The 20,943-nt window shown below is 54.5% G+C and overlaps 1 protein-coding gene across 6 annotated transcripts; it reads left to right on the top strand.

Moving 5' to 3' along the window:
• Positions 1-532: 532 nt before the first annotated feature.
• Positions 533-18,419, top strand: MEIS3 (Meis homeobox 3). Of its 6 annotated transcripts, XR_009491174.1 has the most exons (14): positions 533-1,024; positions 2,697-2,872; positions 3,079-3,238; positions 3,342-3,392; positions 4,616-4,666; positions 4,847-4,996; positions 7,824-7,935; positions 8,123-8,271; positions 9,205-9,281; positions 9,511-9,569; positions 9,667-9,750; positions 10,320-10,389; positions 16,860-16,981; positions 17,211-18,419. XR_009491174.1 is itself a non-coding variant. In XM_059876932.1 (13 exons), the coding sequence occupies exons 1-12, from the start codon at positions 1,013-1,015 to the stop codon at positions 10,367-10,369; spliced, it is 1,131 nt and encodes a 376-aa protein (XP_059732915.1). In that variant the 5' UTR covers positions 533-1,012; the 3' UTR covers positions 10,370-10,389; positions 16,860-18,419. The 6 variants fall into 6 exon arrangements, 5 of the variants coding, with proteins under 5 accessions (XP_059732915.1, XP_005219418.1, XP_005219419.1 ...); XM_059876932.1 differs by having other exon boundaries at positions 16,860-18,419; XM_005219361.3 differs by lacking the exons at positions 16,860-16,981; positions 17,211-18,419 and adding an exon at positions 11,483-11,931.
• Positions 18,420-20,943: the final 2,524 nt, after the last annotated feature.

Raw genomic sequence — 20,943 nt, 5'->3', positions numbered from 1 at the left:
CGGGGTCGGGAGAGAGGCATAGATGTATGGCCAGGGGGCAGACATGGGAGAGAGAAAAGGAGAGACACAGCGAGAGACAGAGACACAAAGAGAAAGACAGGAAGCAGAGAGACTTGAAGATCTAGAGGAAAAGAGTGAAGCAGGGAAATGCGGAGAGACGGGGAAGGGTGGAAAAGGGGAGAGAGACAGACAGACAGACAAGGACCCGGGGCGGCCGGGAGGGAGAGAAGGCGGAGAAGACCGGAGCGCGGTCGGGGGAGAGGGGGCGCCGCGGAGAGAGGGAGGTCGGAGGGGTGGGGACCCGGGCGGACCAGACGCACGGAGGCTCCCATACAAAAAGCCGCCCCCGAAAGCGTCTGCAGCCCCCGGGAGCGCGGAGGGGGAAGGGAGGGGAGGGGAGAGGGCCCCGGACGCCCCCGCCCCGCCCCGCCCCGCCCGGCCCGCGGCCGAGCCGCCGGCGGACAGCGGGTTAAGCATCTCCGCTGTGGAACTTCCGGATGTGACCACAGAGAGAGGGAGAGACCGAGAGAGGGGGAGAGAGCGAGACGGAGCCGCCAGCATCCCTCCGGCCCGCCAACGCCGGGACCCCGCACCGCGCTGGGAGCCGCCGCACGCCCCTCGCCGCCCCCCGCCGCCCGGGCCCGGCCCCCCGGCGCCCCTCTGTCCCCCGCCTCGCGGTCCCCGGGTCTCGGGCTGGTTCCCTCCTCCCAGGACCCGGGGGAGGGGCTGGGGGCCCCGGGGAGGGGGCCTCGGGCGGCCCTCCCTCGCCTGCTCGCCCCTTCCCTGGCCGTGACCCCCGCGGGGGCAGGAGGCTGGGGGTCCATGCTCGGAGCCTCCGCACTGCCGGGCGCCTGCCGCTGACAGCGGTGGGGGTGGGGGGGCCGGGCACCCAGCCTCCTGCCCCACCCCCTGGCGTCGGCACCGCGGGCCATCTGGGGCCGCTGCCCCCGGCTGCGCCCTCCCCGCCGGCCAGGCCCTGGAGGGACCCGGGAGCTGCCGCCGGCATCAGCCCATGGCCCGGAGGGTAGGTGTGAGGGCGGGCGATCTTGCGCCCGGGTCGGTCGTCGCACCCCCACCCCCCTTCCCATCCTTCCATCGCCTCCCTGGGGAGCTGTGGCCCCCTTCAGCCCAGCGCGCTCCCTCCGCCGTTTCGTCCCCTCTCCCTGCCCCTCAGTCTCCCCTTCTCTGCCCCGGTCTCCCCCTCCATCCCAGGCCCTTTATCCCACCCCCTTTCTCTTTCTGCCCTCCCCCATCCTTCTCCCACGTCTACTTTTGTTCCAAGTCCTCCCGGAGGGTTAGGGGTGGGGACAGGGCTGGGGAGGTGGGTCTGGTCAGGCAGGGCCAAGGGATTCTCTCTCTCCTGGTCCTGGGGGATGAGAGGTCAGCGAAGAGGTGAGCATGCACCTTTGGAAGTGGAGGTGGGGAGTCGGGGGGGGAGGGGGTGGTGCAGGAACACCACAGGATTCCCGGACGTCCTAAGATGTGCCGCGATGAGCGGTGGGGGGCAGTTGGATTCAACTTCAGGACTCAGGAGAAGTTAGGAGAAGAGGGCAGAGACACACACTCAGAGCCCTCCGCGCCGGCAGGACCGCTGGAACTCCCCCCTCTTCAGTCTCTCTGCCTTTTCGAACCTCAGTTTCTCCCTCAAAGGAAAGGGTGGGACCTGGGTGCCTTCAGGTTTCCCTGGCTTCCCCTGGTGCGCTTGCTTCTGTGATGATAGGAGAGAGAAATCTCAAGCTTGGCTTCTCTTTGGGGCGGTCGGCACAAGTGGGATTGTGTGGTTGTGCTGGGTTATACTTGGTTTCAACAAGTGTGTATTGAATGTGTGCCAGGCACTGTGCTAAATGTCTGATGCCTTCATTCATTCATTCATTCATTCGTTCCTGAGCCTGGCTTTTGGCTCTGTGTGTGTGTGTGTGTGTGGTGGGCTCACATGGGGAGTGGAGTGTGACAAGTTGTTAAGATGCACTCAGACATGCATACTGGTCTGTGAAATGAAATTGAAGTCGGGGAGACTGCGTACATTTGTGTACAAACAATGCGCTGCTTTGACAGGCAGTGTCCATGAGCAAAAATCAATCTCTCCCTCCTGCTCCTCTCTCTCCCCTCCCCTCTCTCTCCTTCTCTGCCTCTCAGTCCCCATCTCCCTTTGCCTGTTTCTCCTGTATCTTCTCTCTGTATCTCTCTCCCTCTCTACTCTTCCCTCTGTCTCTGCATCTCTCCTTATCTCTTGTCTCTTTCTCTCTTTGCCTTTTTTTTTACCCTCTCCCAACATTTCTCTCTCTGTCTCTCTCCCTCCCTCTAAGCTTTCTCTCTCTCTCTCTCATTTCCCTCCCAGTCTCTCTCTTCTCTCCCCTTCTCTCTGAATCTCTCTCCCCTCCTCACTCTGGGAGAAGCTGACAGTTACCAACCAGCCAATCCCTGACGCCCTGACCCTCAGATCTGAGACCTGGGTCAGTCTCTCTCCCCTGGACCCTCCTGCCCATACATCGGGAATCTCTGACGGGACATTTCTCACAGTCCATGGGTCCAAGTGAAAGCTTGAGGATGGGGCCTTCGGTCCCACCCAGACAGCTCTATGCAGACAGGAGGGCAGGTGGCTGGGCAGGGCGGGGGCATCTCCTGGGTGAGAGGGTAGGGAAGTTTCTTGTTGTGTTGACACCTCCCTGGGGCTTCCCCTCTCACCTCCCCCCCAGTACGATGAGCTGCCCCACTACCCTGGCATCGTGGACAGCACCGCAGCCCTGGCTGGCTTCTCGGAGGCAGTGTCCTCGGCACCGAGAGCCCCCGGGCCCTATGGCCCCCACCGGCCTCCCCAGCCCCCGGGCTTGGACAGTGACGGCCTGAGAAGGGAGAAAGATGAGATCTATGGGTGAGTGGGACGAGGCTGAGGGCTCTCGGGATGCGCCCCCCAACCCCGTTTCTTTGTCTCTCTGGATATGTTTCTCTCCTTCTGCGTCTGTCTCTCCACCTCTTTCCTCTGGGTCTCCTGTCCACCTCCTGGTTGCACCATACCTCCCAGCCCCACCCCACCCCCGCCAACCCCTCATGAACCCTCTCTCCTCCTGCTTCCCCCAGCCACCCGCTCTTCCCGCTGCTAGCCCTGGTCTTTGAGAAATGTGAATTGGCCACATGTTCTCCCCGTGATGGGGCTGGGACTGGGCTGGGCACACCCCCGGGCGGTGACGTCTGCTCCTCCGATTCCTTCAATGAAGACATTGCAGCCTTTGCCAAGCAGGTGGGCACCCACCATCCGCGGTGTCCCAGGAGAGCCAGTGAAGTGGCGGGGGGCATGGGCAGGAGATAGGATGTGCCCTCCTCTGCCTCTCTCTTTCTCTCAGGTCCGCTCCGAGAGGCCCCTCTTCTCCTCCAACCCAGAGCTGGACAATCTGGTGAGACCTGGGCCCTCCCCAACACCCCCTCCTCCAAGGGGGTCTCCTGTTCCACCCTCCGTAGCCCTGGGGTTGATTGTGGGAGCAGAGAGGAGACCACGTGACCCACATCCTCAAATAGTGATAATTTTTGCCATTTGCAGTGCAGTGTAGTGTAGCTTAGAGTTTGTGAACAGGGATTCGATGGCCTGAGTTCAGATCCCAACTACACGTACTAGTTCTTAGATCCAGGGCAAGCAGGTCTACCTCCTTGGGCCCTTTTTCCTCATCTGTAAAGTGTAGCTAGTAATACTTTCTATTGTGTAAGGCTATTGTTAGTATGTGCCTGCTAAGTCGCTTAAGTCGTGTCTAACTCTTTGCGACCCTATGGACTGGAGTCAGTCTGCCAGGCTCCTCTCTGTCCATGGGATTCTCCAGGCAAGAATACTGGAGTGGGTAGGATTTCCTCCTCCAGGGGATCTTCCTGACCCAGAGATCAAACCCACGTCTCTTACATCTCCTGCATTGGCAGGAGGGTTCTTTACCACTAGCACCACCGGGGAAGCCCCATTGTGGGTATATACTGAGTCAATGCTCAGCACAGACTGGGGACTCATTAAGTTAGCTAGTTCTATCAGTCAGCAGAACAGAGTCCACACCTAAATAAATGAAACCACTTGGCTGCAAGGGAGAGAGGAGAGGAGAGAGAAGGGAGAGAAAGAGAAGAGAGGAGAGGAGAGGCAGAGAGAGGCATAAGTACCCCAGCTTGTCCCTTCCTTTCCTGGTCCAGCTCCCACCAGGGCTTCCTATTGGCTGAACCCTTTGGCAAAGGACTCTGGGAAATGTAGTTTTCAGGTGAAGGGTGGGCCCTAGATCAGAAGCCACGCAGGCAAAGGATACGGTGTTTTTATGAGAGCTGACCTTAGCTCACCCCTCTTGCGATGAGTCCTCTTCTGTCTCTTGTGCCTCTTGCTTCTCTTTTTTTATGTCTGATCTCAATCTCACACTGCCTTTTCCTTAATCCTGGGTCTCCGTCTCTGTTGCCAATTTCTCTCTGCCTCTGTCGACTGGTTTTTGCTCTCTTTGTACTCCTCTCTGTCATCCAATGCACTTTTTCTGTTTCTCTGCCTCTGTTCTTCCTCCTCCTCCTCCTTGCCTTCTTTTTTTCACCTCCTCCTCTTCCTCCTTCTCTCTGTCTCCCTCCCTTCTTCTCTCCCTCTCCCCCCTCCTCTGTCTGTTTTCAGATGATACAGGCCATTCAAGTGCTCCGCTTCCACCTATTGGAGCTGGAGAAGGTAAGTGCTTCTCACTTCCCCGCACGGCCTCCCTTGCCCCCCATCCCTCCCCTTCTTGCCCCCTCCACCCCTCCTTCAGGCTCTCTCCCTACCAGAGTTGAAGCAGAAGGCCACCCCCACCCCTGTGCACCCCAGCCCTGGCCCCCGGGTGGCCCCCCCAGTACCCCGGTGCCCCCTCAGGTCCACGACCTGTGCGACAACTTCTGTCACCGCTACATCACCTGCCTCAAGGGGAAGATGCCCATCGACCTGGTCATCGAGGATCGGGACAGCAGCTGCAGAGAAGACCTCGACGACTACCCGGCCTCCTGCCCCAGCCTCCCAGACCAGGTGGGCTCGGCATGGGGCAGCAGGCACTGCCCTGCCACCAAAGGCATGCCCAGAGAGCTGGGGGTGGGTCATGCACACTATGACACAGCCTCAGGCAGGCACAGCCAGTCACAGCCTGACCATGGAACACGCACTGACTATGCCACAGCTGTACAGACTGCGGTACAGCTGGACGGAAGCACGCACACACCCCCCAACAGCTGCAGATACCTGCTGTGAACTGGGCTACACCCACACAGGTTCACACACAGCCACACAAACCAGTACACTCACAGCCAGGTGATAACATGCACTGCACTCTTAGACACACACAGCCCAGCGGCATAACAGGGTCATAGATCTCACAGCCTGACCGAGACACTGCCGTTCTAGAGTATGTGTGCGTGTGTGCGCATGGTGCACAGACCCCAGGCACAAAATAGCCACCCAAATGGCCCCAGCTCCTGCCATACAAACTCAGCTGCAGTCACACTTAGACCCAGAGCAACGACAGTGCCTGCGCACATGCACACACACGTTACCCCAATGCCCTAACAGTCGGACTTCAGCTGGCGTGGACACACACCTTGCCAGTCAATGACCACATGGCTTCAGATCCATTCAGTCTCAGATGCTATCAGATGACAGTTTCATAGACTTGAGCACCCAGGTAACAGCCATGCAGATCCTGAGGAGGCCCACACCCACAAGGCAGTCACGCTATCGACACACTCAACAATGATACAACACGACACCCGCCCCCAGATACAGGCGCATAGCCGCACCCCAACGGCATAGACTTGAGCATGTGCAGACGGAAGTCACAGGTGAGCCTCTGCCCATGAGTGTGTGTTCTAAGTCGCTTCAGTTGTGTCCGACTCTTTGTGGCCCTGTGGACTGTAGCCCACCAGGCTTCTCTGTCCATGGGATTCTCCAGGCAAGAATACTGGAGTGTGTAGCCTTTCCCTTCTCCAGGGGCTCTTCTCGACCCAGGGATCAAGCCCACGTCTCTTACGTCTCCTGCATTGCAGGTGGATTCTTTACCAGCTGAGCCACAAGGGAAGCTCAACAACCCATAATACACATCTTCTCAGTGGCACACCCTGTGCGTGTGCTGATCCGTTGCCACTCCCTCGGAGGCACAGTCATATTCCGTATCGTCACTCAGCCACCAACACACTCCCATGGCCATGACACCTCCCTCCACACACAGAGAATCATGGAGTCGCCTGGCAGCTCATGCAGGAATCAGGATAACCACACATACTCCCGGCCCTTCGAACTAAAGCCACAAGCTTAGAAAACTAAACGTAGCCTTGCCCTTGTCAGATACAGCCACTTGGCCAGTTCCGAGAGTGACACAACCATGCTCAAACACCTCTACATGTCTCAGCTCCACCCAGGTGACAACCACATCACAGACCCCTCCTCTCCAGGGACGCCCTTGCCATGATGGGCAGGGACATAATCACGTTCACACTTACATGCCACATGGCAGACTCAGGACAGCATCAGGTCCACTACCTGCCTGCCCATGCAGGAGATATAAGAAACATGGGTTCGATTCCTAGGTCGGGCATGGCAACCCACACCAGTGTTCTTGCCTGGAGAATTCCATAGATAAGACGAGCCTGGTGGACTGCAGTCCATAGGGTCACAAGTAGTCGGACATGACTGAAGCGACATAACACGCATGTACCCACAGCATCCGAATGGATCCAGCGCCAGAAGGGGAGGGTGACAGTTTCAACAATGCTCAAAAGCCTTCAGACCTGATGATCCTACAGCCTGCACACAACCCATCCCCAAGGCCCACACACTCTCAATTCTGCACAGATGTTCTGAGCCCAGAGGAAACTTCTCTACGCTACCAAGTGTTTCAGGCTGAGCCCTGGCAGAACACAGATGATACATCCACTCTGGGTTATTTGCAGGGCTCGGGGACTGATGACAAAGCCGTGGGCAGGGTCTAGGACATTCAGCAGGGGAAGGGATCACCCTGGGGCTCAACAACCGCCTGTGGCTGTTTCCACCCCCATTTTCATCCAAGCTGCCTCCCAACAATTGAACGACAAAGTCTCGATGCTTCTTGATGTATCTATATGGGTTGGTAGGCCTCCTAGGACCCAAAGCTGGGACAGAGGTGAATTCAATGCATCGTCAAATTCCTCAGAACATGTAGGAGTTTGGATAAAGAAAATATGGCCCTGGACTCTGATTTGTAATTTGGAGCCCCCCAAATCTCTGAAAACTGAATGTTGGTGGGTTTTTTTTTTCCCCATTTAAGTTTAGTGCAAACTCATTTGGCAGCAAAATCTGACCTGAACTAATGAGAGGCTATTTATAGCCTTTATTTATTCCACTTAGTTAAATATTCATCCATTTTGCTGCAGAAATGTTAATGAGTTTGATGACGAGGTTACGCCCCATACCCTGCTGTGGGTGTTAGGAAATACACGGCAATGTGCACTGGTTTTACTGCTGAAAGCTGTGAAAAGTTTTGAATTTTGCAACAGTGCTGGTTTCCAAGGATTTCAGATAAGGTTCGGGAGATCTGTACAGGCTCATCTTCACTGAACGGTTGCTATGTGCCTTTACATAAATTAACTCATTGAGTCCTTACCACACTCTGGGAGGGGGTGGGCTGGACGGTTATTGCTTTCTGTTTTTCCAGTTGAGGCACAGAGAGGTGAAGTGACTTGCCCAAGGTCAGGAAAAAGACAGCAAAGAGACAGTTAGAGAGAGAGGCTTCACACTCAGGAGTCCTAGCTGCAGAGCCCATGGTCTTAGTTGCTGTTGCATATTGCATCCCAAGCTTTGACACTGACTTCCAACTTCTATTTTCCAGAATACTGCATGGATTAGAGACCATGAAGACAGCGGGTCTGTACATTTGGGGACCCCAGGTCCATCCAGCGGGGGCCTGGCCTCCCAGAGTGGGGACAACTCCAGTGACCAAGGTGAGAAACTTGAGAAGCAGAGGGGAAAGGTGGGAGTCAGGCTGAGGATTGAAGTTAGACAGCAGGCAGGACTTCCAGAGGGGCAAGGATCACTGGGGTATGGTGTGGTGCCTCAGAGGAGGGTTCTGGGTCCCTCTGGCCCCCCAACTTCCCTGTCCACAAGCACAGCATCCCTCTCCCCACTCAGGAGATGGACTGGACACTAGCGTGGCCTCTCCCAGCTCTGGGGGAGAGGACGAGGAGCTGGACCAGGAGCGGCGGCGGAACAAGAAGAGAGGGATCTTCCCCAAGGTGGCCACCAACATCATGAGAGCCTGGTTGTTCCAGCACCTCTCGGTGAGAGTGCTGGGGCCCTGGGCATGGGGTGGGCAGAGAGAGAGATGGTGCAGGATGGTACTGCATAGAGACTGAGACCTGGAGATGGGAGGCTGAGGCAGGGGGGAAATTGAGAGAGACTCTCAAGCAGATGGGAATTGACAAGAGCAAACATCTGTGGATGCCACCTGTGTGCCGGGTGCCACTAAGGACTCCTGACTCATTCAGTCCTCCCCTCCAACCCACCCATCCATTCACCCGCCTGTCAATCATCCACCATCCAGCCAAACACATCCTTCTGAGGGCAGGGATGTTATTAGCTCCATTTTGCAGATGAGGAGATCGAGGTCTCACAGCCCAAAGTGGGTTTAAATGCCGGCAGTTCAGCCTTATTCGCTGCACCCCTCTGCCTCTCAGAGAGGGATGGTAAAATAGAGACAGGAAGATAGACAAGGGGAGGCTGAAATGAGGATAGGGATGGGGAGATTTAGGGAGCACTGAATCAGCAAGAGAGACACAAGGAGAGATTGAGTCACAGAGGGGGAGAGCCAGTCAGCCAGCCAGACATAGGGAAGGATAGAGACTGGGACAGGGAGAGACATACACAAGGACCTAATGGACCCAGCAAGGGCTGGTGCTGGGCTTTGCCTCCTTTCCCCGGAGTGGTGGAGTCTCACCCCCACCCCAGCTCCACCTCCCTAATGAGAGTTGGCAGATTAGCCTCTAATTGCTGGAAGAGGTTGGTGGGGAGGAGGTGATGCAAGGGTAATTGCCCAAAGCTTGGCTCTGCCTGCCTCCGTTGGGCTCCGGGGAGCATAGAGGCTTAGACATGGTGGCTCTCCCAGCCCTGCCCCCACCTGGGCTCGCCAATACCCCTGGGGAACCTGGGCAGGCCAGGCCTTGGGGATCAAAGGGCAGCCAGGCAAGCCGGGTAACTCTCGCTGGTGGCTACAGCACCCGTACCCCTCAGAGGAGCAGAAGAAACAGCTGGCGCAGGACACGGGGCTCACCATCCTGCAAGTCAATAACTGGTGAGTGACACAGGAGGCTTGGGCGGTCCGTGGGCCTGCCCGGGGTGGGAGGCCGGGCGCTGTCCGCGGTGCTGAAGGAGGCCCCGCAGCCCCTCAGAGCCTCTCTTCTTCCGGCGGCCCCTGTTATCTGTCCTCTCCAGCCCACTCGCTTTCTGTCTCTCTGTGTTCATTTCGGCCTCTCTTCTACTCATTCTTTGCACCCTCCTCCGTTTCCATGACCCCCTCCCAGGTTCATTAACGCCCGGCGTCGCATCGTGCAACCAATGATCGATCAATCCAACCGCACAGGTACAGGGAGAAGGTGGGGAGAGAGGGCCTCATGTTTCTAGGGGAGTGCCGAAGCCTGGACCAGGCATCCTGGGGCTCAGCCTGCATCCCTCAACAGGGCAGGGTGCAGCCTTCAGCCCAGAGGGCCAGCCCATGGCTGGCTACACCGAAACTCAGTCACACGTGACCGTCAGGCCTCCAGGTAAGGCCCCGCCCCCTTAACTAAGCCACACCCAGGGCACCAGGCCCCACCCCTAAACAAGATGATGCCCCTCCTTCTTGGATTACGGTGCTGAAATGCTTCATTTGCATAAGAGGGGAGTTGGAGATGCAAACACAGGTTTCCTGCTCCGTGTTTTCCTCCCAGAGTTTGCTTCTTCCAGACTTCACCCATCCAGCGGAAAGTTCCATTTTTGCTTAAAGGACCAGCACCCTCTTAAACAGGTTTCCCTGGTGGCTCAGCAGTAAAGAATCCACCTGCCAAAGCAGGAGACACGGGTTCGATCCCTGTGTCAGGAAGATCCCCTGGAGAAGGAAATGGCAACCACTCCAGTATTCTTGCCTGGGAAATCCCACAGACAGAGAAGCTTGGCAGGCTACAGTCCACGGGGTCGCAAGAGTCAGATACGCCTTAGCAACTAAACCACCACCACACTCTTAAATGATGACTCAGTTTGTCCTGATAGAGGATTCCCTTCAGGAAAGAAGGGAGAGGGGAGCATATGGAGGTGTCTGGGGAACACCCACTAATACCCCACTTTTGTCTTCCAGGATCAATGGGGATGAGTTTGAACTTAGAAGGAGAGTGGCATTATCTATAGAGGCTGAAGTCAGAAGAAATGTGAGTGTCCTAGGTCTAGGGACATTGGGTTGGGGGTTATGCTACTCCCAACCCTTTGTAAGACCTTCAGACTCCCGTAGTGAGCCCACCCAGAGCAGGGTGCCCAGCCTTGTGCTGGGTGGTGCTGGGGACACAGCAGTGACTATGCCACCTCAGCCCTGCCCTTGTGCAACTCACAGTCCAGACAGGCCTGTCCCTAGACGGTAATGACCTACAGTAAGCAGGGCTGGAAGGAGGGAACCCAGGAACTGGAAGAGCCCGGAGGGGGCATTGGACCCAGGCTGGGAGGTTCAGGGAGGACTTCCTGGAGGAGGGGACTTTGGAGCTGAGACCAGGAGAATAAGAGGAGTGATACAAGAAAGGAAGGAACAGTATATGCAAAGGCTATGAGACAGTCCTTTGGGCCACACCCCTCTTCCCCCACAACCCCACATAACAAAGGACTGGGCTGGCCTGAGGTTGGTAAGTCAATGAGTAAATAATGAACTCAGGACCCATAGAAAGGCTGGGAGATGAGAGTGGAGACCCGCTAGGGCTGACATATGGAGGACTCTGGAAGCTTGAGCCTGAGAGGAGAGATGGACAGGTCTGTTCAGGGCCTGGCGGGCCCATGGGCGTCACAGCTCTGCCCTGACCAACCATGGACAGGCGGGCCCTGGTCCCTGGGGACCTCTGGGACAGCAGTGATGGAGGGAGCATCTCCCCCTGCTGCCCCAGGAAGCTGCCTTTTCTCCTCCGACTTCTCTCTCCACTCTTCTCTCTCCCCCTAACCCTTGCCTTTTCCTTTCTCTTTCTGTTTCTCTCACTCTTTCTCTTTCCACATCTCCATCTCTGATTATCTTTATGTTTCTTCTCTGTCCTGCTCTGTCCGTCCCTCTCGCCTGTCTCTATCACTTTCTTTATCTTGACTGCCTCCCTGTCTTTTTTATTTCTTCCTCTCTGTCTCTCTCCCTCTTCCATGTCTGACCCGATTCTCTGCCTCTGTCTCTCTCTCTGTGTCCCTCTCCCTCTAGGGTTGATGGCACAGAAGGCCTGATCGAGGTCCAGATCCCTCTCTGCCTCCTGACTAGGCTTCTCCTTCTCCTCCTCACAGACCCCACCCTCTGGACTGTGACCGCTTCAGGCTCTTACCTGCTTCTGGTTACCACCTGGCCCACCTCCTACGCCCCCCACCCCCAACTCAACGCCTACCTCCCTGGGACCCTGCTGTGACATGAGGGGCCTGAGCGCCCACTTGAGGGTCTCTCACGGACAAAGACAAGGCCTCCCGGCCCTGCACCCCACTGTGCCGTCACCTCTGCCCAAAACCCAAGCTGAGATCTCAGGCCTGGGTCTGCAGAAGATACTGGCTGGGGACCCCCAGGACAGAGAAGGGATTGGGGGTGGGCTGGGGCCATCAGGGAAGGAAGGTCACCTGGATTTGACATTTGGGGAGGTTCCCTTCATCCTCCCAGCCCGCCACCCTCTTTCCCCTCTCCCCCTACCTCCCTCTTCTGTTGTCTTCTCTCTTTTTTTTTTTAATGATAAAGTCTTAAAAAGCCACCAATCTGAGTTCGTGGGTCTCTTCCAGGATTCAAATTCTCATAGTGTGAAGCTCATGAGCTACTAATTATAACAATAATCGATAGTCTGTCCCCTGCTCTCTCCCCAGGCCCTCCGCGTGTATCAGTCAGCTCTCACCATATAACAGACCCCACCAAAGCTTCATGATTCAAAAGGCCAATTAATTTTTAGCTCATTTTTCTATGGGTTAGTGTACTAGGCTCCGCTGGCAGTTCTGGTGGCTTCAACAGGGCTCTCTTGTGTATCTGTGCCCAGTCACGGGTCAGCAAGGAGGCTCTGCTGGTGGGCAGTGGGGACAACAGGGATGACTGGGCTGCGTGGTGACATAGACCAACAGGCTCTTTGGTTTGTTCAGTTAGAATACAGGCTTGGTTGGACCCTAAGAGAGAACAGAGGGGCCCGTGGTCTCTTGAGGCCCTGGCTCAGATCTGGTCCATCTTTATCTCACTATCTTCTCTTGACCCCCAGAAATATGAAGAGCCAGCCCAGATTCAAAGGAAGAAAAATACAGTCAACCCCTTACAGGGGGTGTGTGGGGAGCTGCAAACTCAAATAGAAAGAGATGTGGATAGAGGGAGGGATGAAGGACTATTGCATCCACCTCCCACATGGTGGCTCACAGATGACTTTCTCCATCTGCCCCTTGGGAGATGAACAGCCTGGGAGGTGAAGAGCCTTGCCCATTGAGAGCAGTGCTGACCAATGTGGGTTCAGATCCTGCCTTTGCAACATAATGGCTGTGGTGCATAGAGCAGGTGGCATCACCTTGCTGGGTCTCAGTGTCCACACCCGGAGTGGGAGTGCAGTTATCTGCCTGATAGGATGGCTGTGCTGGTTCATGGAGATTTCCCAAGGGAAGTGCTCAGAAGGGCACCTGGCAGGTGGTCTATGCTCACCAAAGGCAGAGGCTGTTATTTGTCACTGAAGAGACTCAGTCTGCTGACCGGCAGACTGAGCCAGCTGGTGCTCTCGGCTTATCAGAGCTGCCTCCCCAGAGAAGACAGACGAGGCGGGCGCCACACTAGCTCTGTTCCTCACACTCTGTTTTGCTCTGTCTCCATCTTTTTCACTTTCTGTCTCCCCACCCCAAGCCCCTGCTCTGAGCCCTCTGCCTCCTTTCTTTCTGTGTTTCGATGACCTGTCTCCCTAGGAGGAGGGGCATCTGCCTCCTCACCCACCCCCTTGGGGGTCGAGTACATTCGGAAACATGCAGAGAGATGTGGAAACACACACACATGTGTGCTGGGGAGCTCAAGGAACAGCCACAGATCAGCCACCTACATATGGGTTTTTACACGCACACTCACACCACAAAGCTCCCACTCACACACACGCAAGTTCGTTCACACTTGTGCTCACACACACCAGTGTTCGCACTCTCCCAGACTCCCAGCATGTCACACCCGTGTGCAGCGTGCCCACAGGACTGGGGCAGAGGCTGACACACACACAGTCAAGCAGGGGGCTTCGCTGGTGACCCAGGCAAAGTTCCAGAAGCAGACTTGCCCAGAACTCTCCTCAGAAACAGCCAGACAGCAGGGAGGTCACAAATCCAGACTCCAGCCCACCATTTCTGGGTTCAAATCCCCACTCTGATACTTACCAGCCATGCAACACACACTCGGACATCTCAGACAGGCTTGGAGACATGTCGAGACCCTCACCGCCTCCTTCAAGCGCCGCCTCCCCACCCCCACCCCCCACCCACACACACACACACACATCTCCTAAGAAGCTGCACTGTGCAAACAAGGAAACTGAGGCTTGGGGCCCCGGGTCTTCTCTGTCCAAGGCTGCGTTAGGCCTGAGATGACTGGTGTGAAGGGGCCTGGCAGAGTTCCCGGGCCTGATTTCATGACCCAGGAGACCCAAATCCTAAGACTGTAAAAGGAGACTTTGTTCATTCATTCATTCATTCGCTCAGCAGATGTCTTCTGCCCACTCGCTGCCCAGCTCCAGGGAGAGCCACTCGGCCCTGGATGAGGTGGTCATGGGTCAAACGTGCCCCATCCAAACGTGCTTCAGTCGTGTCCAACTCTTGCAATGCTATAGACTGTAGCCCTCCAGGCTCCCTGTCCGTGGGCTTCTCCAGGCAAGAATACTGGAGTGGGTTGCCATGCGCTGCTCCAGGGGATCTTCCTGACCCAGGGATCAAACCTGCATCTCTTATACCTCCTGCCTTGGCAAGCAGGTTCTTCCACTAGCGCCACCTGGGAGCCCACTTCATCTGAACATCAGTTGCTATTGATTCTGGGGTCAGATGGTCCTGCATTTGTTCCCAAGACGCCAGTGTGGATTCTAAGATGCTTAGGTCTGGACCTTGTTTGTGGTAAATGACCAACTCCGTCCCCCTTCGGGGCATCTGTCCTGGCTCTTCCCTGTGCCTGGGACACCCTCCTGGCTCACAGGTCAGCTCTGTGAAGACACAGGAACAGCCAAAGCAAAGGATCCCCTTCCATTCACCACTCTCTCTCACCAGCTCCTTCCCTGACCACTGTCAGCCCCTCCCTGGAACTCTCTCCATCACCTATTTGCCCATCTCCTTGGGGGCTTCCCTGGTGGCTCAGATGGTAAAGAATCTGCTTGCAATGCAGGAGACCTGGGTTCAATCCCTGGGTCAGGAAGACCCCCTGGAGAAGGGAATGGCAACCCACCCCAGTATTCTTGCCTGGAGAATCCCATGGACAGAAGAACCTGGCCAGCTACAATCTATGGGGTTATAAAGAGTCATTGACGACTGCGTGACTAACACTTATTGGCTGGAATCTCAGCCCTTCCGGAAGGCAGGAACTTGTTTTTCTCCATCACTGCAGTGACCTGGAGCATCAGACAGCACCTTACACCCAGCAGGTGCCTGGGAAACAGGTGGAGAGCAGAGAAAGCAATTCTGTAGTTCTGAGACTCAGTTGCTTTGCCTCATCATTCATTCCTCCGGGCCGCAGGCATATCCTGGGCACTCACCCTCTGCTCATCAGTGAACAAGGCAGAGACCCTGCCCTGGGGCGGAGGTCCACATCCTAGTGGGGAAGACCCATGATGAACACATCATTTAGTCTGTTAGAAGCTGAGGGTGTCTTAAGAAGCAGAGCAGGGTAGGGATGTGGAGTGCCAATGCTTCTTTCATTCATTTATTTACCTGAAACTGCTTGCAATGTAGGAGACGCAGGTTTGATCCCTGGGTTGGGAAGATCCCTTGGAGAAGGAAATGGCAACCCACTCCAGTATTCTTGCCTGGGAAATCCCATGGACAGAGAAGCCTGGAGAGCTACAGTTCATGCAGTCACAAAGAATTGGACATGTCAGTTCAGTTCAGTTCAGTCGCTCAGTCGTGTCCGACTCTTTGCGATTCCATGAATCGCAGCACGCCAGGCCTCCCTGTCCATCGCCAACTCCCGGAGTTCACTCAGACTCATGTCCATTGAGTCAGTGATGCCATCCAGCCATCTCATCCTCTGTCGTCCCCTTCTCCTCTTGCCCCCAATCCCTCCCAGCATCAGGCCAAAGTACTGGAGTTTCAGCTTTAGCATCATTCCTTCCAAAGAACATGACTGAGCGACTAAAACAACCAAAGACTGTTCTAGGAGCTTTATATCTACCAACTCAGTAAACTCTTACACTAAACCCCAGGAGGAGGTGTGATCACTGACCCCATTTCCCAGATGAAGAAACTGAGGCCCAGAAAGGTGAAATCGTTCACCCGGAGTCACAGAGCTGGAGAGTGGAGGTTGCCATTCTAACCAGCATAGTCTGGCAGCTCAGAAGCCTGTGCATTAACCACTTGCTTCACTGCCTCTCATTAAAAAAAAATAATACTAATTCTAAGAATCCATGATTTTTAAAGGGCCTACCACAAACTGCTTTCTGAGTCAGATATTGTTTCAGTGACTGTGATTAGAGTTTGTCTCTCCCCAAACTTTCGGGGACTGAAATGGGATGGATGTGAGCTAGACAGCAAGAAGGACTTCCAGTGGCTTCCCTGGTGGCTCAGATGGTAAAGACTCTGCCTGCAATGCAGGAGACTTGGGTTTGATCCCTGGGTCGGGAAGATTCCCTGGAGAAGGAAATGGCTACACACTCTAGTAGTATTGGCTGAAGAATCCCATGAACAGAGGAGCCTGGCCCATAGGATCGCCAAGAGTCTGGGAAGTCGTGTCTGAACACACACACACACACACACACACACACACACACACACACACACACACGGGAGGATTAGAGGGAGGGCACAGGGCTGGGCCAAGCTGACAGCAACTCCGAGGGGAAGCTCTCACACTGTTGTGACCTGGCCTGGCTGGCGAGGGGGCAGCTTGGGGGTTGGCAAGTGGGGGAGGGGACGCTTCTCTCTCCCCCTCCCCCACCTTTTCCAGCGCCGACTGGAAATACCTTTCATTTAATCCTCTCTAATTAAACCAATTGAATGTGCCATGGGGGAGAAGAGAAATTGGACGGAAGGTTAATTGTAACTAAAAATACCTCCCCCACTGCCTGGGGTGAGGAACCAGCTGAACTGCTTTCTGGGGCAGGCTGTGCAGTGGGTGGGTGTTGCTGAGTGGGCGGGCCCAGGGAGGTGGGGACTCTAACGGGTCTACGGCGTGGCCTGCATGCCGGGTGGTAGTAGGTCCGGGTGGTGGTGTGTGTGTGTGTGTGTGTGCGTGGCTGCTGGTGTAGTGGCTGCCACCAGGACTGCGTCCGCCGCCGAGCCTGTTCCTGAAAGGGATGTATGTCATTGATGAAGGGCTGCGTGATGGCTGTGGCTGTCACGCCGTCCCTCGATATAGGTTGTATGCCTCCGTGTGAGCGTGTGTCCATAACTACGAGCCTCTGGGTGGACTGTGGGGCACGATGGGTCTTTGTAACTGGGGACCACCTTGCGTGTGTCCATAGCCTTGGCTGTGTCCCCACCGCAGCTCTTCTCTGCAGACCAGACCTCATGGTGGCCGCCCCTGAACTGGGCAACTTAAATGCAGTGGGGAATCATCGGATCCGGGAGGCTGGGACCAAGACGTGGCACCGAGCAGCCGAAGGCCAGGTGGGCGTGACCACCGCGTGTGGGCGTGGCCACCACGAGGGACAGTCCCGCAAACAGCGATCAGAAGAGGCCCTGGTAGTTGATTTTGACACTCTTAAGGGGAAAATAGATGCCCTGTCCACTAAGTTCTTACTTGGTCTGTATGCGTGGAAGAGTTCTGGGTCTAGTGAAACAAAGTCAAACCTGAATCCTAAAACCGGATAATCACAGCTCCTCTATCAATCCCCAGGTCACAGATACAGGACTTCTTGAATGAGGAGAGACCAGGACCCCTCAAGGAAGGACCCCAGTACTCTGACCCAAATTCATACCGTTAATCTTTTTACCAGTTTTCCCGAAAGGGACTTACAGCCTTTGACCAGGGTCACTGTGCATTGGGGGAAAAGAAATAATCAGACCTTCAGGGACTTCCAGACACTGGTATCTGAGCTAACGCTGATTTCTGAAGACCTCAAATGTCACCGTGGCCATCAGTCAGAGGGGCCTCGTGGATTTCAGGTGATCAGTTTTTATTCTGCTCAGATGTGTCTCACCATGGCCCAGGGCATCCCCGAACCCATCGTGTGATAACTTGCCCGATTCTGGAATGCACAATTGAGATACACATTCTCAACAGCTGGCAGAATGCCCACCTTGGTGTCTGACTGGGATGGTGGACGAGGCCACGGGGCTACCTGGTATGGTCCATAGCTGTGTCTGGGGATGTGTCTGGGTGGGATCCTGTGGCCAAGCGAGTCTTTATAACTGGGGACCTCCTTGTACACAGCAATCTCTCTCTGTGTGGCTTTGTAGCCTCTTGTGAGTTTCGTGTCCACAGCAGTGTGGGGTCGTCCTGCGCGAACGCACTAGAATGTAGGACCAGGCAATGAGCCCGGGCTTCCTCCAGAGGGCGCTGGGGAGCCAGAAAGATAGCAGCCTTGTGCCTGCTAAGTCGCTTCAATCGTGTCCGACTCTTTGCGACCCTACGAACTGTAGCCCACCAGGCTCCTCTGTCCATGGGATTCTCCAGGCAAGAATACCAGAGTGGATTGCCATGCCCTTTTCCAGGGGATCTCTCCGACCCAGGGCTCGAACCCACGTTTATTATGTCTCCTGCATTGGCAGGCGGGTTCTTTACCACTAGCGCCACCTGGGTGGCTTTAATGAGATATAATTCACATGCTATAAAATTCACCGATTGAAAGTGTATAGTTCAGTGCCTTTGGTGTCTTCACAGAGTTGTGCTTCCCTCACCACAGTCGATTCTAGAACATTTTCATCACTCCCTAAATAAACTCTCAACCACTTAGCACTCACGTTTGATTCCCCATCCCAACGCCCAGTCCCAGTCAACCACCGATCCCTTCTCTGACTCTATGGATTTGCCTGTTCTGGACATTTCTTACTAAGCAAATATAATAAATGTGAATCTTTTGATTATACATGAAATTATACTACATGAAGTCTTTTGAGTCTCCCTTCTTTCACTCAGCATAGTATTTTCAAGGTTCCTCTGGCTCATGGCTGATAATATGCCATTGTCTTGGAAGAATGTAGAGCAGACAAAGGACAGAATTGGGTTTGCGCTTTGCCGCTCAGGCTGCCACGTGGAAAGTGGACTGGGGGGTGTTATGAGTGGAATTCTGTCCCCCAAAGAGATACACTGAAATCCTCACCTGTGAACGTGACCTCATTTAGAAAGAGAGTCTTAGCAGATGATCAAGTTCAGATGAGGTCATGGGGAGTGGGCCTTAATCCAACATGACTGTTAATATGTTCCTTATAAAAATGTTGCTTATTAAAAGGGAACATTTGGACATGGACAGACACTCCAGAAGGAAAAGACAGTCACGTGAAGACGGAGGACTGCAGTGGTGTAGATACAAGCCAAGGAATGCCAAAGATTGCCAGCAAATCAGCAGAAGCTGGGCAAGACAAGGAATGCTTCTCCTGTGGGTTTCGGGGGTGATAGGCCAGGGCAGGGACGTGGGGAAAGGATCTGGGGAAATAGGGCCAATCTTTTTTTTGTGATGCACAGCCTTCTCTAATTGCAGCATGTGCGATCTAGCTCCCCAATCAGGGATTGAGCCCAGGTCCCCTGTGTTGGGAGTGTGGAGTGTTCACTACTGTACCACCAGGGAAGTCCCAGGGCCAGACTTTTAAGAAGTGAGAGCACCACCCAATTTCTACATGGCACCTGAAGATAAAGTGCTGAACCCTTGGCTTGTGGCAGGCAGGGAAATGGCAGAACGCACTTGATCCTAGAGAAGATGTTTGCTTTGGCATTGGGGGTGGGAAAAGGAGGTTGCTGCTACCGCTGCTGCCAAGTCGCTTCAGTCCTGTCCGACTCTGTGCGACCCCATAGACAGCAGCCCACCAGGCTCCCCCGTCCCTGGGATTCTCCAGGCAAGAACACTGGAGTGGGTTGCCATTTCCTTCTCCAATGCGTGAAAGTGAAAAGTGAAAATGAAGTCACTCAGTCATATCCAACTTTTAGCAACCCCATGGACTGCAGCCCACCAGGCTCCTCCTCCATGGATTTTCCAGGCAAGAGTACTGGAGTGGGGTGCCATTGCCTTCTCCGAAAAGGAGGTTAGTCCTGGGAAAAAAGGAGTGAGCCATTGGCTGCTGATTATTATTAAGATGAGGATGACCTAGATGAAGACCAAAGACTAACCACTGAGGTCACCAATGACCTTGGCCAAAGCAGTTGTGAGTGTGTGTGTGTGTGTGTGTGTAGGGGGGACCCTGGGAGAAGAGGACATGTTGCGAGTCTTCTATGTGAGCCCAAGGGTTTTACTGGGTGTCATCGTGTGTCCTCTTCATTTAATTCTTCTCTGTAGCTAATCATGAGTATTTCTCCAGGTCATTCTAAATTCTTTCTAAATTAAATTTGCTGGAAGCTGTGAAATATCGCTTTGTTTGGTGTGCCATTCTAATGATTGTTAAAAAGCCTATTTCCTATTCCACTTCTGGGCTGTTTCTGGTCTTTTTTTCTTCCAATAGCATAATAGCAAACATCTTTGCATATTCTTTTTTTGCAGAAATTCTTTTTTTTTTAAGTTTTCTCCATTATATAAAATTTAGAAAAGCTGGGAAAAGTGATAAGAAGGGGAAAAAAGTCCTCTGGAATGCCACACCCAAGAGGCTTTGAGCATGAGGTCAGTTCGATGAGTCCCATCGTGAATGGAGGCAGAGCCTATATGCTTTCTGCACAAAGCATCCAAACACAGACACACTCCAGTTACTACAGGTGCGTCTGACCCCTGGGTTAGTGGACACAGAGGCCTCCCTCCCCCGCGACCATGACCATGATTCCCTCTGTCCTATACAGCGCTCTGATGGACCTGCCTTGCACTTGCCTTTTCCTTATGCTTTTCCCCAAACTCCTGGCCATTTCCTTAGGGTACATTCCCAAGAGTACAAGCACTGGGTCAAAAGTTAAGAGCATTTGTCAGAAGTCTTGAGCACCGATTGCAGAATGTCCTCTCCTTTGAACCATCTGTGCCCAAGCATGCACGCTAAGTCGTTTCAGTCATGTCCAAATCTTTGTGACCCCATGGACTGTAGCCCACCAGGCTCCTCTGTCCATGGGATTCTCCAGGCGAGAACACCGGAGTGGGTGGCCATGCCCTCCTCCAGAGATCTTCCCAACCCAGGGATCAAATCAGTGTCTCTTACGTCTCCTGCATTGGCAGGTGGGTTCTTCACCACTAGGGACACCTGGGAAGCTCTTTGAACCATCTGTATTTCTCTCCAATTTCCAGGTGAAGTTGCATGCACTTTGGTGTGATTGCAAACACCCAAATAATGCTAACTATGTGCCAGGTCCTGTTCTAAGCGTTTTATATAACATATATGGATTCACGTAATCTTTTCAGATGCACTTAATCTTTGAAACAATCCAGCAAGAAAGATATTCTCATTACCCTCCATTATGCAGATGGAACAGCTGATGCCCAGAAAGGTTGGGTAACCTGTCC

The sequence above is a fragment of the Bos taurus genome, chromosome 18 (genome assembly GCF_002263795.3).
Source record: "Bos taurus isolate L1 Dominette 01449 registration number 42190680 breed Hereford chromosome 18, ARS-UCD2.0, whole genome shotgun sequence".
Classification (NCBI taxonomy): Eukaryota; Metazoa; Chordata; class Mammalia; order Artiodactyla; family Bovidae; genus Bos; species Bos taurus.
The sequence above is the reverse complement of the archived record's forward strand: the minus strand, read 5'-3'. Positions and strand labels throughout refer to the sequence as shown.